We start from the raw sequence: 27,754 nt of genomic DNA on the forward strand, positions 1-27,754 counted from the left end.
AACAGAAGACTTAAAGTTATAATAGAAAACAACTTCTAAGTCAAAGAAAATTCAGAGTCTACAAATTAAAATTACTCACTAAGAAGCACTATTTAATAAGTAGTGATGGTACAAGTTTTTATCTTTTTGAAAAAAAATATAATTTTAGGATTTTTGTCTTAAACCAAAGTAAGTTCCAGATCAATGAAAACGTTTAAATAAATACCAAACCAAACAAACAAGATATTTTTTTAAAAATCCAGCTGAGAGCCAAAAGAATTTTCTGATGGATTGGATGTGAAAATGTGAGAAAGAGGATCTGATTTCAAGATTTTTGGCCCAAGGGAACTGGAAGAATAGAGATGCCACTTACCAATACAGGGGCCTTATGTACATGGAGCAAGTTTCGATGGGAGAGATCTGGAGTTTAATTTTGGATAAATTGAATGAAGTTATCAAGTATGCCGTTGGCTCTACAAGACAGGAATTCAAAAGAGTGATCAGGCTTGAAATTAAAATTTAGGAGTCATTGGCATTTTGGTGTTAAGAGTCATGAGACTGGATGAGATCAGTGAGGGAGAATATATAGGCAGAGAAGAGAAATGGACCAAGGACTGAGTTCTGGCTCATGCCATTTTTGGGAAAAGAGAAGAAATGTGCAGAGAGAAATTGAGAAGGAGCAATCAGTGAGACAGGAAGGAGGAAGACTAAGAATTGGGTGTCCTCAAAGTCAAGTGAAAGAAATATATCAGGAAAGAAGAGTAATCAACTCTGTCAACCGAGGTACATCACAGAAGACAAGGACTGAGAATCAGCCAGTGAATTTAGCAGAGTGGAGGTCACTGGTGACTTTTTCAAGAAAGTTTCAGCAGAATGATGAAATCCTGACTGAAAAAAGAGTAGAGGAAGAGGGAAATTAGCAGATGGATAACTTTGGAGGATTTCGACCATAGTAGGGAGTAAAGAAATGGGATGTAGTAGCTGGTGGTGGAATTGAGAGCAATAGATTGGTTGTTAAATTTAGCAGGATGTTTGTTTGCTGATAAGGAAAAGTAACAGTGGTCATACTTTTGAGCAGACAATTGGGGAAGTAATTACTTGTGTATGTGGAAAGGGATATGCTTTAGAGAAGAGCATCTGTGGTGAAGGCAAGGGACCGTAGTGAAGTGTGGGTACAGATGCTGGTAGATGGGTTAATGTGGTTTGGAACCATTGCAGAGGCTTTGGTAAGACTTTCATTTGGAATTGGTTAAGGGGCTTAGTAGCTTTTTTGTTTTCTCTTTCTGTGGCACTAAGCAAGTAAAACCATCTTGTCAGAGCGAGCAGATTTTTTCATTTTTGTTCCTCATTGGTAGATAGTAGTGATCATAACTAGGCTTAGCTAGTTATAGACATGTCGACTGTTTTTGTTACCTTCTAATTATTTTTTTGTACCATTTTAGAATCACCAGTTATGTTTTGCCTTGTCTGTAGTTAACCAATGGCGATATTCAGCTTTCTAACAGTGGGTAAAATGGTGGTTACGTTTCCTTTTAATATAGTGGTTCTCAGAGCTCTTTATTTTTATAACTGTGAGATCTTCTGGGACTTCCACATGCAGCGTATCATTCTTCTACTTAAAAAGGAAGGAAAAAGTTAGTCTTAAAAGAACCATGTTCTATACTTGTGGTCTCTCACTCTGCAGTTGTAGCATTAAATCCTGGTAGAGAGTATATTTACAGAACAAAAAAGTTTCCCTAGACTCTTATATCTATTATGGAACATCGAGTGTTATACATCTTTGAAAATCTTAGGTCTTCAGAATAATCTTTCTTCCCTGGCTCACCTCACCAGTTTGGGAAATGTCCATCTACAAACTGACTAATTCAGTTTGGGATTCGGAAATTCCTTTTGTTATAGAAGCTAGTCTCATGCTGCTTTCTAGTTCCTTAGACTGATTTGAAACCTACTTTTTATAGATCCATTGTTTGCTTTCACTTTTGCAGAAAAAGTCTTTTAAATATAAAAGAACGAAACTATGCTATTGAGAATGTGATTTTATTGTGTATATATAGCTTTTGAATAGTAGTTTAATATCTGTCTTTGTTTTTTTTTAACAGGGTAATAGAAACGAAATATATTTTTCTCTTCATAGAGACTTAAATTATTTTTACTTTTGTTTAATTCTACATAGACAGGAGTGATTTTTATGTGTGTGTGTATGTGAGAGAAACAGTTTCCTGGGAAACATTGTTTTACATAAACCAGTAATCTAGATACATGCTACAACATGGATGAACCTTGAAAATGTTATGCTAAATTAAAGATGCCAGTCACAAAAGACCATATATTGTATAATTGTGTTTATGCAAAATGTCCAGAATAGGCACTTCTGTAGTGTCAGAAAGTAGATTGGTGGTTGTCAGAGTACAGTGATCTGGGGGAGGGAGATAGATATTGCTAATAGGTAGACGGTTCCTTTTTGGAGGGATGAAAATGTTGTAAAATTAGATAGTAATTATAGCTGTGTAACTCTGACTTAACTAAAAACCACTGCATTATTCTATTCTACTTTTAGAAATCTATAATCTAGTAAGTTTAAAATTTTGTTATATTTATTAATATAGTTTAGCCAGTTAAAGGTTATGTCCTTAATCTCTTTCCCTCAATTTTTTCAGTTTTAAGGTTGAGTGATATAAAAATTATGGTTAGTTTTCACTGAGCCCCAACTGACTTTCATTTTCAGTTTTTTATCACTTTCTGATTATATAGTGATATATAGTGTTTTTATGTTTATATGTATATAGTGTTATATATAGAATTATAATATATAATGTTATATCCAAATGTATATTTATAACATATTATAAATATTTCTAATATATTGAAGTAATATATAGTGCTAAATATTCAAATATTAGAAGAAACGTTATAAATACAGAAATCCCAGCCTCTTTAGATATGATGACTGTGTTGAGTGTATGTCCTTCCAGATCTGTTTTTAAACTTAGGTTAGCCAGTATATCTATTATTTAAATACTTACAGAAAAGATGGAGTCATAGTTTATGCACTATTCTATAACTTGATTTCTTCATTTAGTAATATATATTGGACATCTTTGTATACACATTTTTTTACTTTTGCTTGTTTTTATATCTTATTGTATCATGTACTTCCACAATTCTAGTATGCACATTTTCCATATTTTAACATATGCAAAATAAAGATACAACTTAGAATCTGTTGTCTTTTGAGTTTATGGGCATTGTTTTTGTTGTAGACATAGAATAATGGCATATCTTATAATTGGAGTCTGATCGTCAATGAATATGGTATGTAATACCACCTGTAAAGGGACATAAAGGGACATTCTTCTTAATTTTTTATTGAGTGAGGTTAAGTGTCTCTTTATATTTTAACTGAGTAGAAATCTTTGTCCTCCTTTGTTGTGAGAATAATTTTTATATTTGGAATAATGATCCTTTCGTACATGTGTGGCAGATTTTGGTCCTAAAAGTCCATTTGTCTCAGCCATAAGAGAGGTGATATACTGCCATTTGCAACAACATGGATGGACCTTGAAATAATCATGCTAAGCGAAATAAGCCAGACAGAAAAAGTGGAAAATCACATGATATCACTTATATGTGGGATATAAACCTAAAAGCAACAAATGAACAGGACAGACAAACGGAGACTCATGGACACGGACAATGGACTAGTGGTTACCAAAGAGGAGAGGGTTAGGGTTAGGTAGATGGAGGGGGGGAATTTAAATTATTTCTTCAATTAAAAAAAATATAATTAATATAAAAAAGAAAAAAAAGAAAAGTCCATTTGTCTTGATGTTTACCTATGGCATGTCTTGTCACAGGGAAGTCTTAAACTTTTTTATAGCACATTTTTATCAGAATATTCATGAATGTTGATTTTCTTTTATCACGTTGATGTGAGTTATTTTAAAGTATGTCAGTGTTTTGTAATAGATTTTACTGGGAAGTATACTGTGCTAGAAGTATTGAGACATGAGTTTTTTCCTTTATCATTAACAAGCTGTGTGTTTTTGGATAAATCCCTTAAACTCTTTAGGTCTCAGTTTTCTCATTGGTGAAATGTAATAAGTATCTCACTTGTCTTTGGCTTAAAATTCTATTAACTTGCTAGTTTTGTTGATTATTAAGAATCAGTACATTTAGGTACATTGCATTATCATTTTTTCCCTAATCCAGTGCAGATGGATTTGTCAGTGTGTCAGTGTTTTATCATAGTACTACTCCTTTTATGTCTGATTTTGGTTGCTTGGTTTTTACCAATTCTTTTAAAATACATCCTCTTAGCTTTTTGCTGTAAAATCTATTTAATCATCTTAATTAACACATAAATTATTCTCTCTTCATCTTTACCTAATTTTGTACTGAAAACATTAAAGCAAAGAAATAAGGCATAAATACAGAGAATGAAGATGAAGTAGGAATTGGTGTGCTAGGAAGAAAAACCGAACTTAGAATCGAGGGGACCTGTTTCAGTCCCACGTCTCCCCCTGCCGTAGTAGTATAGAATGACCATTAGCAAGTTAATTTGCTCCAATCCTCAATTTCTGTATTTTTGTAATACAAATAATAATTATTTCACATAACTATTATAATGATTAAACCATTTAGTAGGCATTCAGTAACTCATTCCCCCTTTAGATGTAACAACTAATGTTAGAGCCAAAAGAACTCCTCCAGTATTTTTTGTGTAGCTGAAGCTATTAAACTTAATTGTTTAGCCTCGAAATCTTGGAATATATCTAAATACATTTCTTTATAAATTTGAGTATTTAAATCAATCCTTTTCCTCTCTTGAAATGTGTACATTTGAGTCTTTCATTTTTATATAGAGAATCCCCACTCTTATTGACATCGTGTTTTGCTTGCAATTATCACCATCCCTTTTTTAAAAGTATCCCGAATGTACAGATAAGTGAAATTAGTAAAATTAAAATAGTATTTGCCCAGTTAGGATTGTAGTTCTATGATAACTAGCTTAGACACATGCAGTTTCTAGAAATGTATCACATATATCATGTATAAGTAAGGATAAACCTGAGTTATGTGTTTATACTTGATTCTCTGTAGCTACAATATGGCTTGTTCTTAAGAGCAAGAATTATGTCTTCATTTATTAGTATCTTTTTCACATGGTCTGAATAAAGTAGGTAGCTTAAGTTGTTTCCTATTCTTGATGGTTAGGTTACATGTGATATTTTTGAACTTACATACATTGTATTTTAGATCATTTGCTTTAGTCTTCCTCTACTAGTTTTGGATTGAGATTTTAAAATATTCATGAAGTAAACATGTACTACTTTTACTTTAAAGGTAGCATTTGAAAGAATGAATAAGTCTTTTAACATAAAAGGGATAGATACTTAGTGAAATGTGTTGTTTTACAGCCAAATTTATATCCTACTGTTGGGCTCCAGACACCAGGAGAAGTTGTGGATGCCAATTTTGGGCAACATCCTTTCGTGTTTGATATAGAAGACTACATGCGGGAGTGGAGAACCAAAATACAGGCACAGATAGATCGGTTTCCTATTGGAGATCGAGAAGGAGAATGGCAGACCATGATACAAAAGTAAGTTAATTTGAATTTGCATTATTCAAAAGTACATTTTTATAAAACATTTTATTCTTTTGGTACAAAAGAATATTTGTTGAAGCCTTTTATTCTTCTAATTTATATCCTAATCTTAATGTATTGATTACATTTTAATCTCTTTAAAAGTAATTCACTTTATATAAACAATTAAAAATAATGTTTGATTTGGTGACACACATACAGAATTATATTTTAGTCTGACCGATTAATTTGATAGAGAAAATAAAGTGACTAGATCACAGGTTAAGGTAATTAATTTACTATCCTTAGTAATAGGGTTTAATGATTTCCATAGGTTACATGATTCAGCTATTAATAGTGCCAATGCAAAAGATAAATGCAGAAAGATAATTTAGATTATATAGTTCAGGATCTTGTTTTTGGACATGAATTTGACTGTTGTTCAGCAGTGGTTGAAATATTTATGGGTAAAAAGAATTAAGAATAAGCATCAGAATAATGGTATAGTTTATATACTGGAATACAGACTCAATATGAGCATTTCACCTACAGGATTTGGCTGAATTTTTCCAGAGTATGGGTTGCCTTATAAGAATAATATCGACCTTTTTTTTTTTGCTTGTTAGGATCCTTTTTTTTTTTTTTTTTTTTGCTAAATATATATCATATAGATTCAGGAAGGTTCTAATTGCTTCTATTCTAAATAAAAAAGTATGACCAAAAGCTTCCAGCTTAACAAATTTTTTAAAATCTTACTAATTATTTCTAATGCCATTTGCTTATGTGTGCTGTTATTAGACATCTAAGAGGACATAAGGAATGAAAACCAAGGAACAGTGAATATATGGAGTTAGGATTTCTAAATGCAGATAAATACTTAGGATCCAGTAATAACAGTGATGGAGGATTGGCAGCAGCAGAGCACACAATGAGTGTCAGTAAAAATACTATAAGATGAATAACCTCTGTCTCCACTAATCCTTTACTAAAATTTTTCAATTTTTTTTTTTTATTAAGGAGCTTTTTATCAAAAAGTAGAATTTTATTATGGAGGTCAGCAGGAAAATATAATTCCTGTGACAGTCAACTTTTTAGACTATACCTTACCTTTGCTGAAAGGCTAGAGATGACAGACAACTGAATGTCAGTAGGACTGAATGGTAATTCTTGAAGCTTAAAATAGTATAGACTTAAAAATTAAATACCAGTAAGTTTAAATAGTCACTTTCACTATTATCCTCTAACTCAAGAAAATAACAAAGGCTTTTAGATACCATCAGTGTGATACAATTCATCTTAAATGTCTTCGTAACTGCTTTGAACAGTCTTAAATTTACAAATCTAAAAAAACTTTGTGTAAATTTTTTTTGGAGAAGATAATTAATGATTGGAAGGTACAATGATTCTGAAAGCATTTTCTTCCCTAGAGCTATAATCTGGTATTACAGAGATTCAACACTAGTATTTTTCTCCAGCACAGTGGAAAGAGTAGTGCACCCTGACTCAGAGTCCCATAGTAGTCATGGGTTAGAGTTGGCTTGGCTTGCTTCCTTGGGGTGACGTCTCTTTGATGCTTTAAAAATGGTTGCCACTGGGCATCATGCCAGGATAGTAGTAGAGGAAACATTATTTATCTTAATCCTATAGCTAGAGTTCAGTGAGGATCCTCACTCCTTATTCTATGCTTCACAAAATTTACACTCACCATGACCTCCTGGAAAGTTTGTTTTAAAAAGTTCTTTACTACCCGCTTAAATTAATTTGAACAGTTAGATGAAATAAAATGAAAAATCAGATTTTTAGAGATTTTTCCCCCCTGCCCCCTTTCTTGAACCACAGCTTCCCACTATCTTTTGACAGGCCCTTAGTAGTGCCAGATAGAGGTAGGGTTTTAAAGTTGAATATTTGGATATGTTGATTAAGTTGGGTTAATATTGCTGAGTCATCAGTTTTCTAACTTTTTTGTGTGTGTGGCTAGATGTAAATATGTATTTTGACCACTTGGTGGCTTTTAAAAAAATAAATTTGTTCCTTTAAAGTGTGTCACTTACATGTAAATCATATGTGGGTAATTAATCTGTATAACCATACTAATTGATTTAGACTAGAAGGCCAGCTTCCCATTGATTATTATTATCACCCTCATAGGTTTTTTCTGGAAGATCTCTTTCCGGTTCACTTTAGTATTTCTTGTGTTCACACCTTATCTCATTTAATGTAACTGATGAGAAAAGAAAGGGGTTGAACTCTGGAACACAAAGAGTTAATCTGTTATTTTAAATTTGTTTTATTTTACAAAATGCCAGCACTTTACTGAGATAAGTCATATGATAAACGTGAAACAAACTATGATTATAAGAATAGGAAATAATAGGAAAGGACCAGGAGTATAAATTGTACTATGAAGCATGTATTCTCTTGACTAAAAATTGTGTTTTTTCTTTTTAAGAATGGTTTCCTCTTATTTAGTCCACCATGGGTACTGTGCCACAGCAGAGGCCTTTGCCAGATCTACAGACCAGACTGTCCTAGAAGAATTAGCTTCCATTAAGAATAGACAAAGTAAGGATCCTATGGTGCATGGCTAACACTTGTTTTCAGATTATAGGTTTGGTTATATTGATTTATAGAAATTTTATTTTCAAATTAGAAACTTTTCAAATAAATTAATTTAAAATTGATGGCTCTGAAATTTATTTTCATTGACATTTTTAAAGATTACCTTTTAATAGTTTATGAAAGTACTTTTTAAAATTCACATAGGATTTTGTTAGTGTTCTCAATATAAAAATATGTAATTTTGGAGAAATACTTGTAAGAAAGTTTTGCCATTTTGTCTCAAAAACATTTTCTTGTGTATGTCTGTTCCTTATTCCTTTGGGAGCAAGAATACATCCATAACATGCTACATTTAAAAAGGAGTTCTCAGGGCTGCCAACCTTACAGTAGAGGTGGAATAATAGTATATTTCTCCCACATAAAACAAAAAAAAAAGTTTTCTTGAGCTTTCAGGAAATAAAGATTTGATAAAATGGTTTTTAATTGGTAAAGTTGTCCCATGATTAGATGTTAGTGGAGATAATAAGTGAAAAAAATTTAAATATCTTTGCATTTAAATTGCTATCTGAATTTAAGATAGTATTGTGTTAAGTATTTATTGCTTAGGTCCTAGTGCTTGTGGCCAGAGCCATAGGGCCTATTCTAACAAGTGCAAGTCACCATGATAACTGCTCCATAGTTAGACATGCTAAAATTTCTACAGTTAGTCCATCTGGGAGGGTATGACTTAATAAGAGTATAGGCATAAAAACAGAACATGATGGATGAAATCATGATGGATGAAAACAAAAATTTTTATAGTTCAGACTGCTGTAACAACACTGACTGCATTGTGTTGTAGCTATTGTATGCTTGTCTGTCTTTCTCACTATGTTAAAGCTCTGGTGAACAGATGATCATTTACTCTTTGTATCCTTCTCATCTAATTTAACAAATATCTAACACAGGGAATGCTCAGTGACTGTTGAATTCAGATCTCAAAGTTTAGCATTCTTTTAGTACTGGGTTCAAAAGGTCATCATATTTGATAAGTCATTTTTAATACTATTTCTTTAATGTACCTTATAATCTTTTTAAAAACTGCTTTATCAAGGTGTGATTGACATATTAAAAGCTATACATATTTAGCAAATATAGTTTGATAAGTTTGGAGATCAGTATATATCTTTGAAACCATCAACACTGTGTATACCATAAACATATCCATTGTTTTAATCTTAGTGTTTCATACTTCAGTATTGCTTTTAACAAGTGTTTTTTCTATATTACTTGTATAATTGATCATTGTGATTTAATTAATGTTTTCCTCCCTTTTTCTAATTAGGAATTCAGAAATTGGTGTTAGCAGGAAGAATGGGAGAAGCCATTGAAACAACACAACAGTTATACCCAAGTTTACTTGAAAGAAATCCTAATCTTCTTTTCACATTAAAGTAAGTTTGTTTAATAAAACGTATTTATTGTATATATATGTAACCAAAATTATTTCCATGTTTAATTTTTGTTTTACCTTGTTTCAAATATTTACTTATAATTTTGTAATATAGTACATCTAAGTAACAGGTTATAAACACTTGCATTGAGGACTACTAGGAGATGGCATCTTTTGCTGTGTGTTTGTTCTGTCACTCTGTCTCTATGTTTCAAAATGTGAAAATCTTATTTAGAAGATGAGAATCCATTTTTACTTCTGCAAAGTACCTTATAGTAAGTCTGTGACAGTTTTAAAAACTGTGGTAAATATACATAACATAAAACTTGCCATTTTTACACGTAACAGTTCAATTACTATTAAATACATTCACACTATTTTGTAGCCATCACCAACTAACTGTCTATCTCTAGAACCTTTTTCATCTTCCCAAACAAAACTTGGTACCGATTAAACACTAACTCCTCATTATTCCTCCCTCCAGCTCCTGGCAACCATCATTCTATTTTCTGTTTCTGAATTTAAATTTGACTACTCTAGGTACTTCATATTAATGGAATCGGAATATTTGTCCTTTGTAAACTGGCTTATTTCCCTTAGCATCATGTCCTCTGAATTTATCCATTTTGTAGCACATGTGAGAATCTCTACTTCCTTTTGAAAGTTGAATGATATTCCACTGTATGTATATACCACATTTGTGTATCAACTCATCCATCAATACACATTTGAGTTGCTTCCACTTTGGGATATTGTGAATAATGCTGCTACGAACAGGGGTGTAGTAGAAATATCTGTTGGAGTCCCATCATGTTCTTATGTACTATTTGATTTGTTACCAAATGCAAATATTATTTTGATTAAATTGTTCTTAGCTTAAAAAAGGAATCCATTTTGATTTTATTACAGATTTTCATTTTCTTAGTAAATCTTGATTAAAGGAGATACAATGTCTTTTGCAATATAGTCTCATTTTTCTGGAAAATCTTAAATTTATTCTAAGTAGTACAGTATATAAAACCTATTTAGTATTTTTCGCATACTTAGAGCCAACGAAAGTTATTGATAAATGTAAGTTCTTAAAATGTCTCCTTTCAGAAATCTTATGCTATTTAATAAATAAACAGCAATTCGAAGATATCTAAGTAAATTTTTCTTTTCTTTTTTAGAGTACGTCAGTTTATAGAAATGGTGAATGGTACAGATAGTGAAGTACGATGTTTGGGAGGCCGAAGTCCGAAATCTCAAGACAGTTATCCTGTTAGTCCTCGACCTTTTAGTAGTCCAAGTATGAGCCCCAGCCATGGAATGAATATCCACAATTTAGCATCAGGCAAAGGAAGTACTGCACATTTTTCTGGTGAGATTCAATCTTAATGGCATTATTTTTACATTTTTGTCCTTTATATTTTTGTACCAAAATAAAAAATTTTAAAATCTAGATATGCCTGTGTAGCTGTTTTGCACGTGTATACTTGATCTCAATATGTGGAACAGAATTGAAGGTGGATCGGATTCATGTTTTTAGTACCAGAAAGTAGCTTGAGTTGTTTCTGAGAATAGGTTATTATAGCAGATCTTCATAAATGAAAGCCAACTTTCGAGTTGTCTCTAGAAATTAAATCACAGATATCTGGTAATGAAAAGGTAATTGTGTGTTTTAATAAAGTGTAAGTGTAAAGGTGGCGATGTGGCTGTGATGGCTTATGCTACCAGTCAGCAGATCTAGCTGGGCTGCCAGCTATCTCATTCCTTCTCAGCCAAACTTCCTTTTCTCCTATCCCTTTTATGGCTCACTAGCCTTACTCTCCCAGGCTTTTCTTATTCCCTTAATTAGAATTCTCTACTTTCCTGGCTTCAGTGATATCACTTCTACAAGTTTATTTCTGATCCTTAAGTCCTTTTTCTTTGCTTGTCTCTTTCATTCTGTTTTTTCCCCAAGGTGTTATATTTCCTCTGTACATTTAACTTTCTAAAATGAAAGTTAAATATTGTTTCTTTTCCTTTATAAAGTAACACCTTTGCTTTTTCTCACTCAACATATACCTTTCTGCATTGCTACCTCTCTATTTACAGCATCATCTTGTATAATACAGACGATTCTCATGTTTGTATCCTTAGCCACCACTCCTTTTGAATATCATAGTCATTGCAGGCTTAGACAAAGTCTAAGTATATTCATATGTAGAAGGGAGGTGATGATAATACTACCCTCTTAGGGGGTTGTGAGAATTAAATAAGATCTATGATGTACCTTTTAGTAAATGTTAGAGGAGGCAATAATTACAGCCTGCAATTCAGTATATTTATATCCTTTCAAAGAAATTAGTCATTTGTTTACTCTTAAGTCTGTCGACAGTCCTATATTATTAAAGTTTTAAATACAAAAATCAGAATATGGATACATTTTTTACAAACTAATAATAAATTAGTGTTTGTTTCTATTTTCATGAACTATCTTTTTTCCTTTTTTTCAGGTTTTGAAAGTTGTAGTAATGGTGTAATATCAAATAAAGCACATCAATCATATTGCCATAGTAAACACCAGTCATCCAATTTGAATGTACCAGAGTTGAACAGTATAAATATGTCAAGATCACAGCAAGTTAATAACTTCACCAGGTAAGTGATTTCCCTGTCTTTTGCAGTATGGTAAACAACTTAATTAGGTGTCATCATTTTTAAAGCTTTGGAAAAATTGAGTTATATGGCCCATGATGGAGGTCTTGGAATTCCCAAACCCCCAGAGAGTATAAGGGTAGGGAATAAGTTCCCCAGAGCTTTTCCGTCTCCCAGTAATGTACATAGGCTCTTTCATTTGTTCTTTCCTCTTACTCTCCATTCTCTCTTCCCTCTAATGGTATTATAAGGCCAAATCCAGTCTTCCTTTCCCCAGAGACCTATACAGATGATGACATAAATGTCATTTGTTATGTTTCCAAGTCAAGTCACAGTAGCGTAGTTAACCTCTAGTATTAACATATGAAATGTTTGTAACTATTTTTTCTCTGTGCATTTTTTGATGTAAATATGTAGTATGTTTCCTGAGTTTCAAATAACTAACTTTACAAAGACTTTTCTGAGATCCTATCTTTAAATAGCTGGTATATAGATGTGGTAAAGTCATTTAGTAAACTCATAGAGCATGAGGCTAGTATTAAGGACCTGTTGGATGTCAAACATTCTGCTAGGCAGGAAGAATGCCTCTTCTGACTTCAAAGAGCTTTGAGAGAAGAGATGTGTACACCACAGTACTGTGACATATTCAAGTCTAAAGTTCATGAAACCTAAAGGTTCCTGAAGTATAATTACTTGAATAGTAATGTGTGAAAGCAAGTTCTTATGACTTCAACTTGTCCAAATCATCCAGTGTGTAAATCTCAATTTGATTCAGGTCTACTAGGATGATTATTCTTTTTGCATAAAAATAGTGGATAAATTTTATCAATTGGATGTTGTTTTGGTCTTTTAATCTGAATTGATTGGTTACACTGCATTTTAGGGGGATGTTCATCAGTGCAGAATTTTCTCATCAAAGGAAAGGGAACCTAACTTTTAGCATGGAATCTTAATGGAAATATTCTGGAGAAAGGAGTATATATATAAATCAATATTTGAAAATTTGGAAATTTATCAGAATTTCCATGTTATGTATCACAAGTGACAAAAATGTACTGAAGTAATGGTATCTTGTATTGGTTATAATGGAAGTCCACAGAAGTGGTATGAAAAGAACAACAGAAAAAGTGACTGTCTTTTGTTGAGGAGGTCAGGGTAGTCTTCATGGTGGAGATGGCATAGAAAATATAAAATTAGAATATTGTAATGTGTATTTGGAAATTTAAAAAGGTTAAGCCTTTAGTACTTTATCATACTTTATGGTACATTAGTACTTTATTGTCAGTAGAGAATTTTGCCATTTTTTGAGGGTAGGATTGCAGTCACTTCATGGGTTTTTCTCTTAAATGTTATGCTCATGGCAGGAAGTTGCTAAAGGGGGACCTATTATTACCTGAGTTCAGAGAAGCAAGCTTAACGGAAGGAGTTGATGACACAGCATACTCCTTTGCATTATAGAAGGAGAAGAAAGTAAGCTTTTAAAATCCTTAAACTGTTAAACAGTAACAATTATTTTATAGTGGCTTTACTTAAAACAATACTGCGAAGTAGGCAAAGATGGCATTAACTATTAAAACCATTTTACAGATGTAGAGCTGATTACTAGAAAAGTAAATGGCTTTTTTTTAAGTCAGTAGTTAGCAGCCAGTAAGTTGCAGAACTGGGACTACTTACCAGGATTTCTGACTTCCAGACTTGTGTTTTTTCCATTATACTTCTCCATCTGAAATCCTCTTCTCCTGACCCTCCATTTTCACCCTAACGTCTGTTCAAGTTCAGATATTACCCAGGATGTTTTTCTTAATTTGCATCCCTACCAAATATTGTATCACTCCTTGTGATTAACTTTTATCATAGTACTGATCCTCTGTAATAACTTGACTAGCTTTTAATAGGCTGTTCGCTCCTAGATGGCAGAGGCTCTTGAATGTGTATTGAGTGAAAGAATGCCTTTCAACTAGGGGATTCTTTCATTTCATTTATATATAAATACTAAATACTATATTGAATTGTCAAAAAAATGGTTTAGTATATTATTAAAATCACTAAAAGCTACGATTTTACAGGTTTCCATTAAATTTAACATAATTTTTAAAGTTTGATTTTTATTATCAATTCTCAAAGTTTGTCAAGATAATAAACAAGCTTTTCTGACTGACGAAGGAGTCCTAGCGCCATTGCCCCCTTCTTCCTAGATCTCTCTCTGTCTTTTTACAGAATAGGTTTTACTGATAGAAGTGTGTATGTACGTGTGTGCCCACACTCGCACTAAACTCATGCAATTAAAAATCACCCCAGCTTGTTAACCAGTGGCTACCTCTGGTGGCATTATGCATAGAGTGCTTTTTGTTCATCTTCATTCAATGTTCTTTTTTTCTACAAACAAATTCACATTGCTTTTTTTAATGAGAAAAGATCATTTCTAATTAAATGTTTCCTAAACATTTAATTAAATATTTTCAAAACATTTGCATCAAATGTTTCCTTCTGGATGCTGTATAATCTTTACCTGGATTGTCATAGGAGAATCTTAAAGATTAGATAGTTATTATTGCTTAGAGTGGGGATGATCTGAAGGGCCTACATCAACAACTTCAGTATATGCAGATACAATTATCGGCACATTCATTCAGTAAATGTGAAATGAGGAAAAATTGGAAACACCCTAAATATTTGGCAATACTTTGTAATCTTTAGCCAGTAAGAAAGCCTGTGAGAGAAAAATAGTGTTGGGTGCTAGAAAGGTCAGGGAGGACGAGACTGAGTAGTTTTTAAGATTATTTACTTTTGAGAGAGCGTCTATTTTTAAGTAGTGAGGACAAATGCCAAAATGTTGAGACTGTTCAAGAAAAAGTAGTCTACAAGTGAGTTGAATGTGAGAACAGAAAGGAGGTTAAGTGAGCTCCAGGAGTAGTTTGTTTTGAGAGTGAGCGTTTTTTGCCCCTGCTTGCCGGAGATGAATGCTGGGACAAGGATGGTGGGTTCTAGGGTGGGAGTTGATTTTCAAAGAATGAAGTGCAGATCTAAGTTTGACAAATAGCAGAAAGTATGTGCCGAAGTATGATTTCTCCATATTGACACAAAGTTATGAAACAACTACATTTTTAATACATGTATATTTTCCCCCTTATCTCCAGGAGTACAAATTTGTTAGAAGTCAGTGACATACTTAGCTTTGAATGCATTCAGAATTTAACTAAATAACTTTTTTTGCAGATTACTGTTGCATGATGAAGTCAGTTTATAAGTAGGCTGTGTAGTCAAGTAGTAATTTATTTTAAACTAAGCTGCAAGTATGCAATTTCTAAAATTAGGTTTGTTTTTTCGTTTTCAGTAATGATGTAGACATGGAAACAGATCACTACTCCAATGGAGTTGGAGAAACTTCATCCAATGGTTTCCTAAATGGTAGCTCTAAACATGACCACGAAATGGAAGATTGTGACACCGAAATGGGTCTGCAGTGATATTTCTTACATTTTTAATAAAAAATGATGACTACAAGGTTATGTTTTTACTTGTACTGATTCACAGCTGATGAGTCTAAATCAGTTTAAAGATGTATATGCTATTGGATTTGACAGTAATATACATTACTTAAACTTTCTTGTGGGAGTGAGTTGCTAGACAGTAAAGTTAGTTTTTAGTACTTTCTCAAGTGCTAGAGAGTTTTCTTTGCTAAACTATTTTGGCTCAACTTCAGTGCTGTCATCAGTGTAGCAGTACCAACTTAACTAGAGTTAAATATCCTTTAGGATATTTAAGTCTAGAGATATGTAAAGTTATTATACTCATTTCACTATAGCCAGCCAGTAAAGGCTCAATGAGTAGAGATAATTTTATAAATTTTAAACAGAATTTCTAAAATTTATTTAATGTGAATATATGTGACTATGCACAGTTCAGTGCCTGGCACATAGTAGGTGCATAAGTATGACTCACCCCGCCACCCCACCAAAGAAACCAAAATTAAATAGCATGCTTCATTTTATTTTGTTGACAACTTGTATAGTAAATTGTACCATAAAGTTAAACTGTCAGCAAACTTTTCTAAACAAATAGTGAACATTATTGAAGCTTATAAATTCTTGTCAGAATTCCTTGGCAACATTAGATTTCTTAGTATTTTGAGGTTAAAAGTATTTTTTTCAAATTGCTGAGTATATCTAAGAAACTACTTTATAAATGCAAAGTTCTTTTATTACTTATACAAATATGTTGTCGAGGATTATTTGTTCTAAGGTATAATTCACTTTTTCAAGCAAGGAATATGATTAAAAGGGCAGCCTAGTTTTATTCTCTCAGATATCATAAATCTCAATGTCTTTTGAAAGAGTAATTTAAGCATAGTGAATCTGAGCAAAAGTTCTAGCTCCAAATTATCTGGATTCAGGTTCTGCAACTAACAATAGCCGTGTAACCTTGGACAAGTTACTTAGAAGCTCTTTACCTCAGTTTCTTCATCTGTAAAATGAGTATAACTGCCTCATAAGTCATTGTGAAAATTAAACGAAATAATCTGTGAAAAGCTAATAGGACAAAGTGCTTAATAATTATTAACTCATTAGTGGTTTATGTTATTACTAATGATTTAAATGATTACATTACTGAGCAGTGATTATTGTCAACCAAGTTCTGTAAAATTGTTTTCTAAAAGTATTTTTCTAAAAGTAGTATAATCTTTTTTTATTAGTATAATATGGTGTCTTTTGTATTTTTATTGGAATCATTTAGATGCTCTTAGCTTCCAAAAATCATTTTATTGTGTCTCTATTCTGTGTCAGTTAAAGTAGCCCGAGAGGCAGTTACTAACTTCTTTCTTTTTTTCTTAATGTTGCTTAATATAGTTTTAGAGAATTGTGCTTAACTTTTCATAAAATTTTCCCTGACATAGGTACATCCTAACACTGTGAGGGGTTGTCACCTGACTTTCAACTGCATGCTAGATTTCGGATCCTAGACTCTTGAGACCTAGATAAAGCATACTTTTAGCTGCAAAGTTCCATATTAAATTAAAAATAAATCTGCATATTTAGAGAAAATATTAGGTAATAGTCACTAAATGAAATGTATGAAATGTTATAAGCAATTTATGTTCATTTCTCCATTGCACTCTATTCAGTAGGTAATAAAATACTTGTTTGTTTTGCTTACAGAGGTTGATTCAAGCCAGTTAAGACGCCAGTTGTGTGGAGGAAGTCAAGCCGCCATAGAAAGAATGATTCACTTTGGAAGAGAGCTGCAAGCCATGAGTGAACAGTTGAGGAGAGAATGTGGCAAGAACACAGCAAATAAAAAAATGTTGAAGGTAAGTTTTGTTTTCTGAAAAATTATAAAGGAATGAAATTGTAGTTTTGTAAAACATTGAGCAGTGCTAGAAGTTCTTGTTGGGATACTTGGACATAAACTCCTCCCCGGCTTGCTGCCCATTTGAGAGTGAAAGTGTTCCATGGGGTTGGGCAGCTCTGCTCTGCTAGGAAGAACACCGGACTTCAAGAGAAAAATATGGATTCTGTCCCATTTCTGCCACCTGTCAGCATTGTGTGCACATTCTCAACCTTCTTAGTTTTCTCAGCAGTAAAATTGGCAGTTATTAGGAAAAATGTGAGTGTGCTAATGAAATAAAATTTGAGATTTTTTTTGTTAGTACACATTTTTTCAGGTTTGTAGCAAATTGGATGTATAATACATGGTTTTCATTTTGATAATAATTGGTGAAGAATTTGAGTTATCCTTGAAGCCAGAATAATTAATACATTTTTACATTGTTAGTGTTTTTCTGGATTGGTGATTATGATAGCAAGTTAGATGGATCAATTTAAACAGTTTAGTAAGTTAGCCACAATGTGTATCAGTTGAAGATGGAGTTCTCCTTACTTTAAGTCAGCATTGAAATTACTTGTAGAGATGTTATCACTCTTTTCATTTTTTTTTCATACTCAAGAAAGTCCTACCAGCCTTATAAGCCTATGAAACATTAACTAGCCATTGTTTTTTCTCCTACATTGGATTGGGCTCAGTCGTGATAATTTATAAATATTTTCTCCTGAATTGTCTTGAAAGAAGGTCAAAAAACAAAGGAGAGATGTGTGCAGTGATGTTTGGGTGTAATATACGTAGTAGGAAAGAGTGAGGCTCCTGTTACCCTTCATGAGCCAAACTGAGAGTTAGTGCGCCAGCTAACAATACCTAATGGCACTGCAAATGGCATAAAATCAGCAAAAATCAAACAACTACCTGCACTATAGTCTCAGTGCAGCACCTGTGTAGACAGAACATATCTGCCTAGCCTAGAATTGGTTAAGAGCCGCCTGTATACACTTCCAGCTAAAGGCTTGCAGCCTTGCATTTTCAGTTGCTGGGGTCAGAAGAGAGGTATATTCAACATATTTAGTACTTTCTCTATTGGGTAGCACAACTGCTATTCTAATGATGACTTTCAGCTATCAAAAAAAAAAAGTTAAATTACTGTGTTTATGCTAAATAAAACTGATGGATTATGTAGTTTATTTTTCATTTAAAAAGACAAATAAGATATTCAAATATTGTTAGGAAAATGGCTGTCCACATTTGCCCTGTAAGATTAAGAGTTCTCCGAGGTCAGATTAGGTCTTAACTTCCTCTCCTTTTAAAAACAGCTAATGCATATAGCACCTAGGTATTCAATGAATGTTTATTAAATTGAGGTTGAATTCATTTGAAAAGTATTACTCACTTTTACATACTGGCAGTTTTCATCACTATGCAACTTTGTAGACCTTTTCTGATATCAAGAGTGCTAAGAAGAAACTTGTTTCTCAGCCTTTATTAAGTTTAGGTATTTTAGGTATCTAAAGTTATCCATTTGAGAATCTGCGTACCTCTCTGCTAGATACTGAGACTGTTTTAGGGTAAAGATTCTCAACCTTTCTGGTATCTCGACATTTAAAAAAACTATTAAAGTTTCCCAGAGTTTATTGATTTCACTATACTAGAAATTATAACTAAAACTAAAATTCATTTAAAGATAACAGTAAATATTAAATAAATAACACATTTTTATGAAAAATAACTTCTTAAAATTAAAAAAAAAATTAGAAGAATGTCATTGGCTTACCTTTTCACAAATCTCTTTAATACCAGGTTTAATCAAGATAAGCTCAGTTCTCTTGCCTACCTTTGCATTCATCTGTTGTGATATCACACATACTGTAGCCTCTGGAAAACCCCATTGTTTAATTATGAGAGAATGAGAATGAGAAAAGTGAAAATAATATTTTATTATTATTATTAAAATAGTTTCAACTTTACAAAGCCCCCTGAGAGGGTCTTGGACTCAGGTGTCCCTGGACTGTACTTTGAGAACTGTTGCTTGAGGGGATATTTGGGAATATGAAATGTTTTTAAGAATTCATAGACTTCTTACAGCCGGTCATCTATTTTCTTGTTAAAACTTTATGCTAATTGAGCATGATGAAGGAATGTGTGATTTATGTTATGCCTGTGAAAATTTAAGATTTCACTCAGCTTACTCTCTTTGATTCTAATTTACATGAAGCTCAGAAAATGGCATTACATGGCCTATTCTCAAAGATATTTCTTTATTACATATTGAATTATATGAAAGTGTAATTCATCTTCTTCATCTAAAGAATGTAGATGGCTTTGATTTTACATCTGACTTCTAAGCAAATGCCAACTGCTTTAAGCGACTCCATTAATATTCTGAGCTGCTTCCTTCCCATTCCCCGAACTTTTCTTCATCCAGATAGGGATGAATAAACTGATTTAACTTGGAAATATTTAAAGATTAAGGTTGGAAAATTTGAGGGCAACATGAAGAATAAAGGTTTTTTGCCGTAGTTGGGAAAGTTTAAAAACTATTCCTTTTCCTGTTACTCATTTCAAGTCACATGTGATTGTAGTGGGTTATTATTTTTTTCTTCTGGATTTATATAAACCTCTGAATCATATATACATATGTAGAGACCAATTTAGTTAAAGTTGAAGGTAAGATGTAGCTAAATGCTTTACCGTAAGGAACACATACATTTTGTTTCCCCTCAGTCGTGGGATAACTGCATATTGCAATCCATTAGAGCAGCCCACCTGTAGTAAAATGATAGGAAGTTCCTGAAGGTCAAGTTTCTCTTGACCTTTTTTGTAGTTTTTTTCAGTCTTCCTTTCTTCTTTCCCTTTTGTCTTTTTGTTCCTTACCTGCCTGTGTCTCCCAGTAGCTCCCAAGAGAACTAACTACCTGACTTTGTTCAGCAGTTATTCATTGAACCTCTGTAGTGTTGCAAGGCACTAATGTGGGCACTGCTGAGAGTCAAATAGAGATGAGGAGCCCCAGCCAGCAAGGAGCTTTTACTCTAATCAAAACAGAAACAAAGCCATTTAGACTCACCCTGTTTAGAAACTGCTATAGTTTTTAAGCCAAAGATAAGTACAGTTTGAGATTCATACTTAAATAATGTCACATTTCTTTCCGAAAATTATTCCCACTGCAGTTATTTTTTAAAATAAAAAGTAACCCATAATGCCATATTTCACAGGTATTTTAAGTTTTATGTTTTAAATCCGAGGTGCATATTTATTTTTTACCTAATTAGTAATTTTGGTTATCCTATTTTGTATTATTTCTAGTTTTTATGCATTATTTACAATTATTTTTAAAAAGCTACATGATATTGTGCTGCTGTTTCAGTTTTAAGAAGCATTGCTCTCATTAGTTTTGCCTTTATTCAAATGCTTTAGTGAACACTTTTATACATATATTTTTGTTTCTTAAAATTATTCTACTGGGATAAAGTCCTAATTGAATCAAAGAACATATTTATTGTGGCTCTTGCTACATATTGACATAGTATTGCTTTCCAGAAACCTACCAATTTAGCAGCAGTAAAGGAATGTGCGGTGCCATTGCTACCTTAATTGCATTCCTTTGGTTACCATCACCAATTAAGTTTTTACAGCAGGATAAAGCATTAATGTTGCTTTGTTGATTTCATTCCCTTTTAAAGAAAACAATTTTTCCGTATTTGCTACTGAGAATTTGATGCTGTAAACTTTTATTAGTTTTCTTGCTTACAGCTTCACTATGTTTCATAGTATTGCTGGGTGATCCTTCTATAATCAAGTCTAATTCATATCACTCTTGTATTTAAAGCTCCATTCCCTTATTGGCAAAAAATTCAAGCTTTTTAGTGTGGCTTTGGAGGCATTTTAGGATCTCACCTCTTACCTTTGGTTCCATCCATACCTTTTTCTCAGCCTCAGTATCCATGTAGCTTGAGCCTATTTCTGTAATTGTGTCATGTGACAATACACTGTACCTTAATTAGGAATACACTATATGTTATCATTTACATGGCTGTCTTCCCCACAAGACTCTGAGTTCTTAAAACAGTGACTAGGTCCTGGTAATTGTTGTATCCTCATTTGTTTGGCTGCTCTGCCCAATAAATATTTGTTCAATTGTACTGAAAATATTAGAAAAATTTAGACTTTTTTCCTTTTAATATTTAGATAATTATAAAGAACTGCATCTTACTAAAAGAAGTACAGTACTAGCTTGTGATCATAACCTCTTATTGCCTCAGTTTCCATCTCTGTATGATGGGCATAATAGTATCCACCTTATATGGTTATTATGAGAATTAAGTAAGATGATCCATCCACATTAGTGCTTGAAACATTGCCTCACACAGTACTAGTGCATGATAAATTACACCATCATTTTTATGTTTTTGTTTTAAATATTAGAAAGTGTAAATAGAAAAACAGAAGAATGGTCTTAAGATGTGGGACATTTCACCTTTTCAGTGGAAGCATGTCTGGATATATAGACCAAAGGGGATAGTTTTTTGCTTAAAGATTTTATGTACCAGTTATTCCTTGAACAATTCTGTAGCATGTCTTTTAAAATTTTATCTGTAGTATGAGGATGGTACCTCTTTAGATGATTATGGGGTAAATTAAGTCTTGAGCAAACCTTAGTCTTTAGAAGTAATATGATCAATTATAGGGTTAGTTTCACAGTATATAGAATATTAATGTTCTTGCCATCAATAAATTTGAATTGTGGGCAACCAGGAAATAACTGTAGCTTCATGGGATGCAAAAAAATATCTTAAAACCTTGAGAAATAGGTCTTGTGTCAGCAGGTGTATGAAGCTTCTTCCTTGTACCCAGCACCTATGAATAAGCTCGTCATTCAAAATAGTACAATAAGTAAGATTTTAATCTCGATAGAACTTTCATTATAATATTTTGGGTGAGAAGCCTGATGTGAATGAAATGCTTAGCAGTGTAAGAAATTGGAGGAGCCACATGTGTTTGTTTAGAGGCATAAGTATTCCCTGTCTGGTAGCCTCAGACTGGCTGCACAGCTTTGCCTTTCAGGCAGTTCTTCTCTTACCTGCACAATGTGGAGGCCAGTTTGAGTGAAAAAGGACACAAGAATAGTGGACCCAGGAAGCCTTTCCCCCACCACTGCTCTCAGAACACTAGTAAGATGATTAGAGGAATGCCAGAACAGTAGTACCTAGGAGATAGTATTCTTTAGGAATTTCAGTCTTCCACATGTCTGTAATTAACATTTTGAAAGTTTTGTTACTGAATTCACTGATTTACAATTTTCTCAGCACCTCTCCATCTATGGTTTCTGAATTAGGAGGTATCTTAACTTTATTTGTATCTATTTTATAATATTACTCCAGATTAGGCAATTGACTTTTGGCATAATAAGACATTTATTGAAAGATTAGAATGAACCGATTTTGCTAATTTCATTTAGCTCAGTTCTCATATGACTGTGAAGTATGATCTCTTATAATCCCCATTATAAAAATGATGAAACCGATAGAAAGGTCATTACTTGGCAAAGGCCACACTGGTGAAGCGTAGTGGTGATTGATGCCAGTGTCTGAAACCACTATAGTATGTGCCTCCCATAGAAAGAAGACAAAAGGAGTCATTTGAAAAGATTACTATGTGTGTGTCGGCTACTTTAGGAAGGGTTGCTTCAGGATGGTTGCATCTGGTAAATGTTCCTGAATGGTGGGAGCCATTTTAATTTTCTAATTACTTAGTTTGAAAAGATGACATCCAATGAAATGTGTCTAGTTCCCACATCTGTTTTAAGAATATATAGGCAGGTCCTACTCTTTTAACATCAGATTCCTATCAAATGATAATAAATTGTAAGTATTTGAATGTTTGTCTGCTCTTTACCTTAACCAGTATTAACCCATTTCATAGGAATTCATTTTCAGTTTTTAATATTTTTCTCTGCTCTGTGTTGTAGAGATAAGGGAAAGATGAAAATGGCTTTTTACAAAAGGAATAAAAACAAATTAAGCTTTAGTTAAAAATACATATAGGTAAATGGGTTTAAATGTCACAGTAGTCTAGTACTTTAAAGACATTGTTTTATCTGTTTCTGTGCTTATAACTGTGGTGAGCACAGAGAGGGAACTATTTCAGTTAAAAACCAAATTGTTATGTTTTCAACAGGATGCATTCAGTTTACTAGCTTATTCGGATCCTTGGAACAGTCCAGTTGGAAATCAGCTTGACCCAATTCAAAGAGAACCTGTGTGCTCAGCTCTTAACAGTGCAATATTAGGTAAGTAAAGGCAAAAAACACAACTCCAACTAGATTTTCTGAATATTTGAGATGGTATTTGTGCTGGCATTTATATTTTGGTAAAATTATAAGGGAAATGTTTTCTATATTTTAAAAATTAAAATTACCTTGAAATATAGAAACCTTCTCTGTCAGTTCCAGGTTAAATAGGTTCAAGTGGAATAAAAGCAATACATTGGGGTGCATCTCGGGAAGTTTGTAGATTAGTCTTCTGTGTGTGTATGTCAGTCACCATTTCTGGCCTGAGCCACCCATAAGCTCCTGCCATGCTTAAGATATAGGCCTTAGGGCCTTCCAGGTGACTTTGGAAAGGGCCCATCAGTTTCAACCCTTGGCGTCAAATTATATTTGCATTAAAGTTAAACATATTCAACTAGATGCCCTTACCAAGTAAAAAGGATGGGTGGGGAAAAGAACAGCAGTTTAAATAGGCTTAGCCAGGGGTGAGCACCAAGTGAGAAACTGGAATTTGCTGTTTCCCTGGTTGGTTGCCATTCCTGTGAGCAACTCACTAGAGTATAATTATGGTATTTATTTAGTGAACAATACTTTTTATATGAATTCTATAACTATTTTCTGTGCATTTATATATGAACTCTATAGGGTTGGTTGATTACATAAAACTATATTTTAATTTCTGGGCAATTATTTTCAAAGGTAATTTAGGTAAGAGTAATTTTTTACTTGACTTGATAATTCAAATTCCAGGTAAAATGGGACTAATTTTGAAGTTATTTGTATGCTATTTGGCCCCATTAGGTTTGGAGCCATGATTCACACCACTTTAGGTAGATTAGAAAAGTGCCAAAGAGTAGATTAGAGGATATTTAAACAGGGAGACTTGAAATGAGGGCCTGGGCTCACATGGCCGGAATGAATGTAAAAGGAAGCAATTAAAAGTACTCATATTTGAGCCTTAATCTGTTTCTTTGCCCTTATAAAATTCATTCTTCTATGTCTCATACTGAAGTTTTGAAATAGGGGTAGTGTCTTTTGTGTTGTAGTTTTCTAAAATTTAGAATTTGTATATAATAAATAATGTGAATTTTATTTGTGTTAATGTGTTGTATTTTCTCTGGTTATACTAAATTCCTTTAGCTCTATTGGTAAAAATAAAGGGAACTCAGTAGCAGTGTTGGGATCGTGGGGTAATGATAGTTTACTGTAATTGTACTCTTGAAATTCCTTACCCTGTAGAGGTAATCATGCAACCCTAATTTGTATTTAGATATATTCAGACTTGGAAAACATTTGGAAAATAATTGTTCACTTGGAAAAGTGAACAGTTATTTAATCTTTGGATCTTCAAGGGAATTAAATTTTTAAATATTAAGTTGCTTGGGACCATTTATCCAAGATATATGTAATCTTACATACTATCCTATGTATTACGTAGGTTCAGCTATAGTGCTTATTATATTAATGACATTAACTTGCTATTGGGAGGTCTGTGTGCATATATATAAATACTATATTATATAATCTATAAATAGTGCTTAAAGTTATATTAATTGTAATTCCTCTGAGTTTGGAATCTAAAAAAAATTTAAATGCTTATAACTATATGCCTCCTTTGGCCAAAATAAAATTGTAATAAAGTACCCCTAGATGATTTCCTTTCAGCAAGGTTACTTCCCTATAAACCTTCAAGAGACATTTTTGAAAGGATGTTTCCTTTTCAATTTTAATTCACTGTTATGTTGATTTTATATAAAAATTAAATTGTTCTTGATTAAGGCAGAATTAGTTTAAATTATAAAGTCAATCCTGCTTAGTCAGCAAAAAAATGTTCACCACTATCAAAATGTAGCTAAACACCACTTTGCCACAGAATAGCCAGTACTTTAATAATCATAGACCACTTTTCAGACCATACTTTTTCACCAACCTGTGTATCTTTTCTTGCACATTTTTATTCTTGTATTCTTAATCGTATTTTATTTCCTCTTATACTTTAAATCCTGAACTTACTTCCTTTTTGCTTCATTCCTTCTGGAACTTTTCTTTCTCCCACCACACTGCAACTTCAGGATCAAGAGTAGAATTAAATCACATGGAGCCTTACCAGTCACATATCACTGCTTTTGCCCTTTGTTGTCAACTATGTCTGTGAAGGACTAATTAGTAATTTTATTAATTGGGAATCTGCATAAACTTAAGATTTGGATATCTCACAAGGAGAAATTAGCTTCTGTGAGTTTAGCCACTTGTACCATTTGTTCATTTTTTTCTCTCTGAAAGAAAACAAATTTTGGTAATTACTACATGTACAATAGCTGTCTAACAAATTTCTGGTGTGACGGACCCTTAAAACTTTATTGGCAATTTTTTAAATGTTTGACCTGTCAATTGTAAACTATCCCTCTAAAATTATAATTCTGCTCTATCATCTCTCATGGTCACCATCACTCCTTGCTCTCTACCAGCTCACATAACATTTACCAATATGCCTTGGAGACAATTAGGCGGCCTCAGTTGGATCTTCCCCCTTTCCCACAGAAGAGGGAGAATGCATCAGTGAAACATTACTGAAAACCTGTTGCCTTTTTCTATTTAAGCCCAACTGACCTTGGTCAAATAGAGGAGGAATACTAAATATTCCTTATTCCCCCTCTGTAATTGTCATCTTAGAAATTATGTTTCCCATCATAGTTAACAGAAGTAAAAGATTTAGAAAATCTAACACATTAAAAATCTAATTCTGCAAAAATTTTTCTTATAATCAGAATACCCGTATTACCCCATCAATAGTAGTACCTCCAAGGCACTAAACATTTGCTTAGATCTTTGCTAGTTAGTTAAGTGTTATGTCTATTGGTAATTATGTACGCAATGCAGTATTTTCCTGATAAGACTTTTTTTTAAAATGTCTTGCTAATTGCTATTTCCATTTTTAATCATTTTTCCTCAGAAACCCACAATCTGCCAAAGCAACCTCCACTTGCCCTAGCAATGGGACAGGCCACACAATGTCTAGGACTGATGGCTCGATCAGGAATTGGATCCTGTGCATTTGCCACAGTGGAAGACTACCTACATTAGCTATGCATTTAAGGAGCTCACACTTATATTGTGGCATATAGTCAACATGGAAGTAGACCAGCTCTGCTGATTTGAAATTTAGATTTTTTTTAATTATGTACTGGGGACAGGTTTTTGTCGCTTTACATTGCTTCCTAGTTTACAGCATGATGCAAATGATTTTCTAACTTAGTGTTAGGAGAAATTATTTTCCATCTTTAACCTCTTAGTTGTCTAAGAGTTAAATATTACTGAATCTCAGACGTTCAAATTGATCATCACAAATCCTTTAAAACAATTAACCTAAAAGAAACCAAAAATCCTGCCTTTGTTGGGGGGAGAGGGGGGAAGGAAATGGAACAAGTTGTGTTGTGTTAGCATGTGGGTGATGTAAACTTCAAATTGGGAGATCTTCCGACCCCCCACTCCCATATAAGCATTCAATCAGTGTAACTTGCAAAATGCATAAACATCTGACAGTTTGAATTTATAGTGTTGACGGAAGAAATCATTTTTAATGTGTACTGTAAAACTTGAAATACTCAGGAGCTGAGTGAATACGTTTGTTGCTACTTACAATCCCAACCTGTTAGTCCCAGTAGTTTTGTTTTAACATGGTCTTTTCAACTTTGTTTCCTGTTTAACTACCAACGACTTCTGTTGTAGACTCACAGGTTTAACTGTTGTATTATAACAGTATTACATGTCAACGGTGTGGTTATGACCTTTATTTATATAAAAACCAAATATTTAGTCAATTTACCGTGTCTTAATTTAATCTTTGTACACCTTCCATTTTTAAGTGCTTAAATGAGTACTATATTGCAATAAAAATGTAGTGATATAATTAACCAGCCATTAAAAATTTACTTCTACAGATACTAGAGTGTCAGAACTGAGTTTATATATTAGGTACTTACAAACTTAT

The 27,754-nt window shown here is 33.0% G+C and overlaps 1 protein-coding gene and 1 non-coding gene across 3 annotated transcripts in view; both read left to right on the plus strand.

The window, feature by feature from the left end:
• Positions 1-27,707, plus strand: part of RANBP9 (RAN binding protein 9) — a 76,779-nt gene extending 49,072 nt beyond the window's left edge. Inside the window, exons 6-14 of one of the 2 annotated variants that reach the window (XM_016123263.2) lie at positions 5,397-5,581; positions 8,016-8,128; positions 9,450-9,558; positions 10,727-10,917; positions 12,035-12,179; positions 15,511-15,632; positions 17,333-17,484; positions 23,673-23,784; positions 26,717-27,707. In XM_016123263.2, the coding sequence (XP_015978749.2) occupies positions 5,397-5,581; positions 8,016-8,128; positions 9,450-9,558; positions 10,727-10,917; positions 12,035-12,179; positions 15,511-15,632; positions 17,333-17,484; positions 23,673-23,784; positions 26,717-26,847 (1,260 nt within the window). In that variant the 3' untranslated portion in view covers positions 26,848-27,707. Of the gene's footprint in view, positions 1-5,396; positions 5,582-8,015; positions 8,129-9,449; positions 9,559-10,726; positions 10,918-12,034; positions 12,180-15,510; positions 15,682-17,332; positions 17,485-23,672; positions 23,785-26,716 lie in introns of those variants that run through there. The other variant, XM_036237007.1, reaches the window with a different exon arrangement.
• LOC118606526 lies at positions 8,415-8,547 on the plus strand. Its single transcript, XR_004952491.1, has one exon. It is a non-coding gene; the product is annotated as a small nucleolar RNA U109 (small nucleolar RNA).
• Positions 27,708-27,754: the final 47 nt, after the last annotated feature.

The sequence above is a fragment of the Rousettus aegyptiacus genome, unplaced genomic scaffold, assembly GCF_014176215.1.
Source record: "Rousettus aegyptiacus isolate mRouAeg1 unplaced genomic scaffold, mRouAeg1.p scaffold_m13_p_1, whole genome shotgun sequence".
NCBI lineage: Eukaryota > Metazoa > Chordata > Mammalia > Chiroptera > Pteropodidae > Rousettus > Rousettus aegyptiacus.